The sequence below is a fragment of the Tursiops truncatus genome, chromosome 14 (genome assembly GCF_011762595.2).
Source record: "Tursiops truncatus isolate mTurTru1 chromosome 14, mTurTru1.mat.Y, whole genome shotgun sequence".
NCBI classification, from domain to species: domain Eukaryota; kingdom Metazoa; phylum Chordata; class Mammalia; order Artiodactyla; family Delphinidae; genus Tursiops; species Tursiops truncatus.
In genome coordinates, this window is record NC_047047.1 from 27,033,914 (window position 1) to 27,045,089 (window position 11,176).

Consider the following 11,176-nt stretch of genomic DNA (forward strand, 5'->3'; position numbering starts at 1 on the left):
TGAACACAGGGTGAAAGACCTGAGAATTTGGTGGAGTTTGGGCATTCTTGGCACTCTCCCTTGAAAAAGGAGGCTGGGCAAGGGGGGCTGGGAGATACACTGCCAGTCATGCTGTAGCCCATCACCCCTGAATGGCTTTGTGCCCATTCCTAAGAAAGTAGAGAAGTAAGAGGGAATCCCAGCCCTGCCCCTCCTACCTTCTGGCACCCAGAGTCCCAAGAATTGATGCTCTTCATAAAAAAAACATACTATCCCATGTATATACCTAATCCCCTAATTTGGTCCAGAAAGGAGTTAAGTGAACTATAACACAAAATAAAATGAAAAATTTAAAAAGATGAGAAGATAAAACAAAGGGAAAACCATAGCAGAAGAGAGATGAGATCAGGAGAGTAGGCAGGCTTCTTTGCAGGGGTTGACTAGCCTTCTGCAGCCAATATCCACGGCTTCCATAAGGATATGAAATATATTTTTTAAGTTTTTCAGAAGCAGCCCAATTATTCCAGGAACTGATTCCAGGGAAATATAGCCTGTAGATTCTCCGTGTGCTCCTGAGAACAACACCCCTAGAGTAAAGCCATTTATACAAAGGTAGGAAAAAAAGTTTACTACACAAGCATCTCACACCCTGTAGGTGAGAGAAGAGGGAGCAGGAATTGGCCTTACTTCTCTGGAGGACAATTGCCAGTTGTATCAAAATTTTACATACTCTTTGACCCAGAGTTACACTCGTTGGAATTTATCCCACAGATATATTCACATTTATTTACTCAAGGACTACAACAACGATGACAAGCAAAAGGTTGGAAACTTCCTATACGTTAATGGATAGGGGACAAACTTACCTCCCTTACAGTGGAGTACTATACAGCCTTAGAAAAGAATGACCAACCTCTCTGTTTGGACATGGAGCAATCGCTCGGCTATTATAAGCGGGGGGAAATTCTATTGCAGGACAGTGTGTATGCTTGCAATATGCATAATTTTTTTCTTAAAGAATACACAGGAAATTTAGACGTGGCTACCTCAGGAGGGAGGTGAGTAGAGAAAAGAGAGACTTTTAATTTTCAATTTATACCTTTCTGTGCTAATTGACGTTTTCTCTCACGATATGATCCTTTTTAATTTAAATAAGTTATTTTTCCTAGAACAAGCTAAACAACAAAAGACTATTAAGAATATGAAAAACACACAGATGTGAGCAAATAATGAATAATGGCAATAATCCCTACGGTTTATTGAGTGCCCCGTGCCTAGAATTTCATATGCTCTAACCCAATTAATCTTTATAGCAAATTTATGAAGTAGACGTACGTATCTCCATTTCACAGGTGACGAAACTGACGTTCGGGGAGATGAAATGACAGAGCTAGAAGGTGGCAGAGAGAGGATTCGAGCCCAAACTGTGGAAACCCTAAGCCCACTGTTTTTCCTAACCGTCCTTCGGCCTCTCCCTCCAAGAGAGAAGTGCACTTACTTGACGTCCGGACCCAGGCGACGCAGCGCCCCAGCCAGGCGCACCCGCGGTCCCGGCGCGCACGGTGCTCCACGCTCAGCGAGTGCGCGCGCACGCAGCGGCGCGGGCCCGGCGGTGGCTGTGGCGAAGACGTCACAGCCCGAGTTTTCCTTTTCGGGAGTCCCCGGTACACATCCTGTGTCCATGTTTGGGCATTTACGTCACGGCGGCTGGGCCGGGGCCTCCCGAAATGGCAGTGGCCCTGGGAGTCGGAAGCCCTGAGCCAGCGCCGCCGCTGCTATATAAGTGGGGGGGCCGCGGGTTGGGGGAGCCCGGCTGCGCTTTGGACAGGCGAGGAACCGCCACCCGAGGCGGGTCCCAGCGAGCAAGGGCGCCTCGGCCACCACCACCCCCAACCCTTTCCCAGAGGTGAGAGCCCGGAGCCAGGAGCCCGAGAGCCTAGGTCTGCGAGGCGCTGGGCGCCCCGACTGTCGGCCTCCCGGCCATCCGTGCGCCCCCAAGCCCAGCGGGCGAGGCCCCCGGAGCCCCGCAGCCGCAGCCGAACCATGCTCCACCTTAGCGAGTTTTCTGGCCCCGACGCGCTCCTGGTAAAGTCCACCGAGGGCTGTTGCTCTGAATCCAGTACCGAACTGACCCGGCTGCCCGCCAGGGACCCACCCGCAGCCGCCGGCTATCCCGGAGGTAAGGAGCGCGGCCAGGGGTGCTCAGACGGCGGCGCAGCGCGGGGACGCAAGGTGCCTGAGAACAGGCAGGGACTGGGACGCTGGAGCTGTGGGGCTAGGGGCGGAAGGAGATTCGGGGTCCTGTGTGTGCGTACCCCCAATGCCACCCCCACCACGCCTCCAGCGCCTCCGCAGGAACCTGTGCGTGTATCAAGGCATCCTTTTGCCTTTGCACGTGTGTTTTGCGTGTGCATGTTTGTATGTGCGTCTTGGGGCGTATGCTGGCTCCGGCTGGATCAGAATGTGCAAAAGGCACTCTGTGTGTGCCAGTGCGCACCAAGGGCTTCTTGCGTAGGGGCTGCGGGCTCCGAGGCACGGCCTTTGATGTGCGCGGAGCTGATTCCTGCTCCCTCCTCAGCAGGTGACTTCTTGAGCTGGGCCTTGAGCAGCTGCGGCGCCGGGGGGGACTTAGCCGACTCCTGCTTCCTGGAGGGGCCTGCGCCCACGCCTCCTCCCGGCCTCAGCTACAGTGGTAGCTTCTTCATCCAGGCAGTACCCGAACACCCGCACGATCCGGAGGCACTCTTCAACCTCATGTCGGGCATCCTAGGCCTGGCACCTTTCCCGGGCGCTGAGGCGGCAGCATCCCGGTCTCCTCTGGACGCCTCTTTTCCCGCAGGCTCCGACGCCTTGCTGCCGGGACCGCCAGACCTTTTCTCCCCGGATCTGGGCGCTACCGTCTTCCCAGAGGCGTTCTGGGAGGCCTCACCCTCGGCGGGCGCCCCCTCACAGTGCCTGTATGAGCCTCATCTCTCCCCACCCGACGTTAAGCCCGGCCTCCGGGCTCCTCCGGCTTCTCCTGCGCTGGACACTGCCTCGGCCTTCAAAGGTCCCTACGCTCCATGGGAGCTGCTCTCAGCCGGGGCGCCAGGGAGCTGTGGGTCACAGGGAGGCTACCAGGGCGCCCCGGAGGCCCGTTTCCCCCCGATGGGGGCCAAGATTGAAGACCTGCTGTCCATCAGCTGCCCCGCGGAGCTGCCGGCTGGCCCTTCCAGCAGAGTATACACCACGGGGGCCTACGAGGCTTTCCCGCTGGCCCCGGGTGACTTAGGGGAGGGAACCGAGAGCCTCCCGGGGCTCCTGACCCCTACTAGTGGGGAGGGAGGGAGTAGCGGCGAAGGCGGAGAGTTTCTAGATGGTACGCAGCCTGAGCTTTCCCCGCTGGGCCTTCGCAGCGCCGGGGCGGACTTCCCAAAACCTCTGGTGGCGGACCTCCCCGGGAGCAGTGGCGTGCCTGAGCCTCCAGGACCGCCGCCGGTCCCATTCCCCACAGCCAAGGCGCGGCGCAAGGGGCGCCGAGGCGGCAAGTGCAGCGCACGCTGCTTCTGCCCTCGGCCGCACGCCAAGGCATTTGCTTGCCCGGTGGAGAGCTGTGTGCGCAGCTTTGCGCGCTCTGACGAGCTCAACCGCCACCTGCGCATCCACACGGGCCACAAGCCGTTCCAGTGCCGCATCTGCCTCCGCAACTTCAGCCGCAGCGACCACCTTACCACACACGTGCGCACCCACACAGGCGAGAAGCCCTTTGCCTGCGACGTGTGCGGCCGCCGCTTCGCGCGCAGCGATGAGAAGAAACGGCACAGCAAGGTGCACCTCAAGCAGAAGGCGCGCGCCGAGGAGCGGCTCAAGGGCCTTGGCTTTTACTCGTTGGGCCTCTCCTTCGCTGCGCTGTGAGGGTGAAATGGGTTTGCACATTGGGGCGCCGCAGTCCGGCGCGCACGAGAAAACCTGCCCACCCCTCCCCGCTCCTCTGCCCACTTTCTTCCGGCACGCCCTAGGGCGGGCCTCTGGTCCGGCTTCTAGTTCCCTTGAAGCGCCCGCCGCACACTCTCCGTACAGCACTAGCTCCATGGACAGCTCCCGCGGTCCGGGCGCTGTCTTCCGAGTCAGCCGCGCTTTGGAGGGAAGTTCTCTCAGGCCACCCACTGAGTAGGCACTTCCCTGGGACTTAAGACACTCTTTTGTAATGGCGCACGCCCCACGCCCTCTCCTAGACCCCCAGAGACGGGTAGGGGCAGAGCCGAGCTGGTCTCGCGCGGGATTTTGTACAGCAATGTCGTTTTCAGCAGCCGTTGGTTGTAACGTTTTGCTTTGGGGTTATTTCCTTTTTTGTTGTCGTTAATTTTTGTAAAGCAGACGCTACTCTCAAGCAGTTGACAAAACTGTTTATTTTTGCAATTAAAATTATTGTGCTAAAAGCTTACTGAATCTGCCATCCAAGCTCCTGACCATTTCCCCACCCACTCCCCCAGGAGTATATGTGCCAGAAGAGACGGGAGATCCTCACGCTCATGGCATCATTACACACCTACCGTCAGGCACTTTGGCACGTGGTAGGCATTCAATAAATGTGTACTGAATTAACAAATGAATTTAATCACAGCTGACCTAAGGGTTCAAGGTGTTTCTGGAACTTTCAGAGTGGTTGAGAGGCTTAGGTATTAAACATTGTGCATATATTATCCTCCTCAGTCCTCACAATCCTGAGTGCAGCATGGGGAAGCAAAGACATAACTTGCTGGGTAACCCAGCTAGGAACAGACAGGGTCAAACTCAGATCTGTCTGGCTCCAAAGCCAGTGCTTTTTTTCCCAACCCCAGAATGGCGGCACCTCAGCTTATCAGCACTGTTTGGAAAGGCATCCAAGAGGTGAAATAGATTTGGCAACTAGAGGGAGCTCCAGGCAGTAGCAACAGCAGCAAAAGACTGCAGTATTTCAGTGCTGTTTGTGAACACCCAGAGCTTTGGGTATCACAGAGGCTCCAGCCAGTGCCTTTGCATCTGTATGAGAATCACATGCTGTCAGGCCCAAAAGGGACTCAGCATTCAGCTAGACCGTTGATGGGCAGAGCCAAGCCCAGTAAGAAGAGGGTGCTTGCCAGAGGCTGCTTTTCCCACAGCAGCCCATTTACCATCTAGTCAAGCACTGGCCACAGCCCCTTTTCCCTAACTCTCCTTCCAGATGAAACTTCCATGGCTTTTCAGGGCGGGGGGCAGGTGGTGGAGCTAGGAGGGTGGTGAGGAAAGTATGATCCTGTGATGGGGAAAGTGGGGAATGGGTGAAACTCCCCCCCCCACACACACTTTACTCCCTAAACTCCCAACCCAAAAGCTTTTACTCTTTCTGGCGATCTTGGGTAGACGCTGGAGCATTAAAAGCCTGCTGTGCTCCCATCTCTCCTCCCCAACAGCTCCTCTCTGCTAAGGAAAGGATAGAGCCTGTCTGGGGGCTTCATTCTTTTCTGAGCTGAGCTATTCTTGAATTAAGAGAGTTCTACAGCCCTAGGATGCCAGATCAACCCAGCTTCTAATCCTTTGGCTACTTCATCCCTTCACTCTCAGATGTGCTCACCCTCCACCCCCACAGTCCATTTGACCAGAGACAAAATTATCAATTCAATTATCAGTGAATTCCACCCATTTTTCTCCCTGAGTGGTAAGTGCTTTCATGTGGTTGAGTACCTTGCATCTAATAAACCAATTTGTGGTAAAGGATTCAATACTACCTCTTCTAGGAGAGTTAACATTTTAATAGAGTAGCCTATAGAGGGCAATGTTTAACCCCGTAGTGAGGCTCAAATGATGGACCATCAGGCACTGTAATAGGGAAGTGGTAGATTCATGGAGACATAAGACGATGATGACTCTCATTATCTTACTATTTAAGTGACCACACCTTTCACTTATAGGCATGGACCACCTGACTTCACTTTCCATGCAGAATAGGGTAAGAAAGAGCATAAAGGCCCAGATTTCAAGCAACTGGTCCCAAACCACACAACCTGAACAAAAGAAGAAGGGCAGACAGGCTGTAGGTGGGTGGTGTCTAACCGGTCCACCCTTGCCCCCTTGAGCAGCGTCCCATCAAGTACTATCAGCTCTGTTGTGCCCCACCTTGTCCTCATACCCACCTAGGCCTAAAATCACTGATGAGAAAATTGCACCCCAAAGAAGTGACTTCATAGTGGTGCTGGTACCAGGGCCCAGCCTGGTTCTACAACTCCCAGCTGAGAAGTCCCTCCTATTACTCCCAAGGGAAACTGCTCCATTTACTGGAACTTCCCCTAGGGATTTTGATGGAAAAGAATGTTAGGCCAGAGATGGAAAGAATTAAATAAAACAATCAGAAAATCGTCCCAAACCCAGGACCCAAACATAATCGGGGACTAACAGAGAGCTCATTTTCTTTACTTGCTCCTATTTTTTATCTGGTCCTCAAAATGTTGTTTTCTCAGACTTAGTTCTGAGCCCCCTCCTTCCCCATTTCCACACTCTTCTTGGAGATCACATGAATTCCTAGGCTTTCAGCTATCACTGATGCATGGATGACTTCTAAGCCAGCCAGCCCTCATCTCTACTCCAGCTGAAGCCCATGGTTCTGACTAATGAACACCTCCATATGGGGATGTTCACCACAATTTCAAATACGATCTGTCTAAAATCAAATCATCCTTCCATATACCCAGTTTATGCTAAAGGCGACCATCATTTGTTTGGTTCCCCCAAATCACCTAAATAACTACAGTTCTTTTTTTTTTGTTTGTTTGTTTGTTTGTTTGTTTGCGTTACGCGGGCCTCTCACTGTTGTGGCCTCTCCCGTCGCGGAGCACAGGCTCCGGACGCGCAGGCTCAGCGGCCATGGCTCACGGGCCCAGCCACTCCGCGGCATGTGGGATCCTCCCAGACTGGGGCACGAACCCACGTCCCCTGCATCGGCAGGCGGACTCCCAACCACTGCGCCACCAGGGAAGCCCACTACAGTTCTTCTGTAGGATTCATTTTTTACCCCTCTTTCCCCCACATCCAGGCTGTCACTCAGACTTACTGGATCTTATTGAAGTGCTAAAGGGTCTTATCTACTCTAATTCATGGTACATTGTTTCCTTTTACATACTGTAATTTTCAGTTTGTGAGCTCATCTTAATTTTCAGTGAGTGGGGGTTTACCTGGTCAGTAATATTCTGTAGGCTGGGTTGAGGGTATGTTTCTCCTGAGTAGTTTTGTGCTTGCTTCTGCCAGGCATTCCAGGAATATCAACTGACGAAGACCAATCTTTATGTTCATTTCTTGACTTGGGCTTCTTGTACTATGTAGGTGTTGTGAGTTTAAACTCTAACTCAAGTAGTTATAAATTCTCAGAGGGAACTCCCCCTTTTCCACCCAGGGCCCAGGTCAGGACAGACAAGCAATATGGGAAGGTACTCCTTCCCCATACTTCCTGGGGTTAGTCACAGCACATCTTGAGCTTACATTTGTCGGTCTCAGTTCCCTTGTTTTGGTCCAAGTAGATTTTCTTCCCTTTCTTGCAAGCTCAGCTAAGCATTTCAGATGTCTGTTATGTTTTGTGAATCAGTCCATGCATTCTTGAGGGACTTTGGTTTATTCCACAGTATTGCTGAAAACTAAAGCCAGAAGATATTGATTCCTCTTTTAAAATATTTCCCCCATTTATCCTCTCTGTTCCTATTGCCAGCACCTCAGTCCATTCCACCCCTTCCACATACGCAAACACTTTGGCTATGACAATCACATAATAGTTGGAAGGAGCTTACAAGAACATCTTGTCTGACCCCTCATTGTACAGAGTAGGAAACTGAGGCCCAAGAAGTTTGGGATTTTCTTAAGGGGACACAGATGATGAGAGACTGAAGTGGGCCTTGAACTTGGGCTTTCCAGTTCCAAGACCAGTGCATATCCATATATCCACTTGTTTCACAAGTATTACTGAGTGCCTACCATATGTTGGGCCCATGGTTCCCAACTTTTTTACTTTCTAGTGCACCTGAGGAGTTCGATACACGCACATCAGTAACAAAGCCTCACTCAAATCCTGACTCTCACCCTGGAGAGACAGGGAAGAGTAATAAGAATCTTGATGAGGCAGGATATGGGGGAGAGTTTGACAAAGCAACCCAGAGTGCTCCTTCCTCCCTCTTCACCCCAACCTCTGTGCCCTGTTTGAAACAAGCCTGCACTAGACCAAACTGCTTCCTGTGGTCCCTCTGCCTCCATTCTCTCTCCTTCCGTTTCATACTACACAGCACTACTGATGTAATTTCCCTAAACCATTATTCGTAGTGTTTTATCCCAAACTGACCACAATTTCCACCTTCCTACAAAAAATACATTGCAGTTAAAGCCCTCCATATCTGATACAAACTTATCACCCACCCTCCTCTGTAGTCTCTCCCTTTGCTCTGTGCTCATTCCTCCCCCCTACGTATTGTCCAAATCCTCCTACCATTGAGCTCCTTCAAGGGCAAGAGGCCTTGTCTGATCATCCACATGTGTGGCCACCATATCACTAGGCCTTCTGCCCAGCACACCTTAAGTGCTTAATTATTGGGTTGATTGGTTGGCTAAAAGGAGAGGAGAAAAAGAGAAGGGGAAAGAGGAAGGAAGGAAGGTGGTTGGAGAGCATGAAACTGGGAAAGGATCAGGAGGGAGATGGGAAGAAGCAAGATCGAGGCACCGATGCAATCCGTGGGGTTCCATGAGTAGGACCACACTCCTGGATGGTCTGTGCCTGTCTAATTCTTCCAGAGCCCATGATTCTCTCCCTCAGGTCTGGGTCCCCAGATGTGTCTGTCATTCAGCTTTCTCTCTCCCTTTTGGCTTTTCTGGCCCACATGGAGTGGGATTCAGTTTAACATTTTTAGAACTGTGGTTCCCATAACAACCAAGCAGAAACTGTTGTCCATAAAACGTAGCCTGGGCACACATGCACACACACATACGCACATGTGTGCACGTGTGCACATGCATACCCGAATACACACATAAAGTACATGCATGCCCACTTACATTCGCTCGTATATACACACTCATATGCACAAGCACACCCACATGTACACACATGCATACATTCACACGTGCATGCACTCACAAACACAATGCACACGCGTGCATATGCACAGATATACACCTGTATGCACATGCATGTATGTACACATTCACGAAAACACGTGTTCATACACAAGCATGCCTCAAATTGGTTTGTTCTTTTTAAAATTTATTTTATTTATTTATTTATTTTTGGCTGTGTTGGGTCTTCGTTGCTGCGCGTGGGCGAGTGGGGGCTACTCTTCGTTGCGGTGCGTGGGCTTCTCACTGCGGTGGCTTCTCTTGTTGCGGAGTATGGGCTCTAGACGCGTGGGCTTCAGTAGTTGTGGAATGCGGGCTCAGTAGTTGTGGCTCACGGGCTAGAGCACAGGCTCAGTAGTTGTGGCACACGGGCTTAGCTGCTCTGCGGCATGTGGGATCTTCCGGGGCCAGGGCTTGAACCCGTGTCCCCTGCATTGGCAGGCGGATTCTTAACCACTGCGCCACCAGGGAAGTCCCTCAAATTGGTTTTGCATATTCATAGGAAGCACAGAGTGAGAACAAACATCACTAGAAGAAAAAATAATATATGGATATTTTTGGCAGTCTGCAAAAGCAGGTGGATTTAGGGAATCTTCATTTTGGCAGTGGAAGGCTCAGTAGGCTTAATAGAGCAAAGGGGTGGCAGGAGGGCACTGTATTCAAGCACAGACTTTGGAATTTGGTGACTTAAGTTCAAATCCTGACGGTGCCCTTTTTTGAGCTCTGAGCTTTAGTTTCCCAATCTGTAAAGTGGGGATAATAATAATACCTACTCAATAGGTTTGACAATTGAATGATATGCTTAAAAATGATTAGTGTAATGCCCGGCATTTGGTTAATAGGAGCTGGTATAACTTAGGTCTTAGGAGAAGTGATTTCTTATTTGCTCAATCTAAGACTTTCTTGAGGAGAAAGGAAATTCAGGAGCTATGGGGTAGGAAGAGAAGATGTGGGGGAGGAGGGAAGTTTGAACTGACTGGCTTGGGTCCTTATTAAATTTGCCTTTCTTCAAAAGCCACCTGACAACTCTACAAATTATCCCTCCAGATACTAAATGCCCAATGTCCCTGCCTTAGCAGGAATAGGATGGGGTCAAGGAAAGTCCCCATCAGCCTCGTTTATTGGAGAATCCTGGGGCTATGCTAGATTTCTGTTCTGCTGCAGCTGTACGACCCCTAGTGGTCTTGGACCTCAACCCTGCCCAAGCCAGTTTCTTTGCCGTTGTCCAAGCACTGCCCCTAGCCTGAAATGCCATTTCTTCTTTTCCTCATCCAAAGCTCAGTTCATCTCAGCCCAGGGCTTAGTAGCCCCAACACCCTATCTGATTTACCCACTGCAGCCCTGTAAACTTCCTCCAAGCCCAGGACAGTCAGATTGCTCCTGCTTCAATAGCTGGATGGGCCTTAAGCCAAGGGCGGGCCCTCTAGGTGCTCCAGTCCCAGGGAGCCAGGCTTCTCCCCTAACCAAGTTTGAGGTGGGAGTGGGTGGGAAGGAACCAGGGCCGGAGCCCACTGTCCCTTTCTTCCTCCACCAGGTCCCGGATAGGATTTGTGACGGGGACACGTGCTCCTAGACGGCACCCTCAAGGGCAAGATTGGGTCCGGGACATGACGGAGTCTGACCGAAGACACTCCTAGTTCCCGTGGTTCCCTAGGGATGCCCAGAGGGGACTGACATAGGCAGTGTCTGCGGAGACTGTGTCTCGGACCCGGGGTCGCTGAGTGCACACCCAGGCGCGCGTCTCAGGAGGCTGCACAGAGCCCGTGGCGCAGATCCCAGTAGAAATGCAGCGCGCCGGCCCTCTTCCCGACCCACAGAATCGCCCACCCCAGGACGTGCTCCGAGTGGAAGCAGGCCCAAGCCAGAGTGGTAGAGTTAGGGCGGAGAGGTTCGGATTAAAGGTGGGCAGCAGAGGTCACAACTGGAGGTGCCCGGGGCAGGGAGAGTGCACTGGGCGGTGCCGCGATCCGGGAAGACAGGGACTCAGGAGGAGCGCGGCTGGAGAGGCCCCTGCACCCCCAGGGCGGCGCCGCGGACCCCTCCCCCACCGAAGCCACCTTCAGCGGAAAACGTGGGGTCCCGGCGCAGCCGCTTCTGGCGGTATCTGCGGCTC

General features: G+C 52.3%; 1 protein-coding gene across 2 annotated transcripts; it reads left to right on the plus strand.

Annotated features, from left to right (window-relative positions):
- Positions 1–1,886: 1,886 nt before the first annotated feature.
- On the plus strand, positions 1,887–4,308 carry EGR4 (early growth response 4). Of its 2 annotated transcripts, none has more exons than XM_019942565.3 (2): positions 1,887–2,158; positions 2,558–4,308. In XM_019942565.3, exons 1-2 carry the CDS (start codon positions 2,023–2,025, stop codon positions 3,871–3,873), a joined length of 1,452 nt encoding a protein of 483 aa, XP_019798124.2. In that variant the 5' UTR covers positions 1,887–2,022; the 3' UTR covers positions 3,874–4,308. The 2 variants fall into 2 exon arrangements, with proteins under 2 accessions (XP_019798124.2, XP_033694277.1); XM_033838386.2 differs by having other exon boundaries at positions 1,965–2,158; positions 2,561–4,308.
- The last annotated feature ends 6,868 nt before the right edge of the window (positions 4,309–11,176 follow it).

Excerpts from the sequence above, each read along its gene's own strand:
- EGR4 (XM_019942565.3), top strand. The coding sequence starts at position 2,023 with ATGCTCCACCTTAGCGAGTTTTCTGGCCCCGACGCGCTCCTGGTAAAG. Across the intron at positions 2,159-2,557 it reads AGCCGCCGGCTATCCCGGAG|CAGGTGACTTCTTGAGCTGG; the intron begins GTAAGGAGCGCG and ends CTCCCTCCTCAG.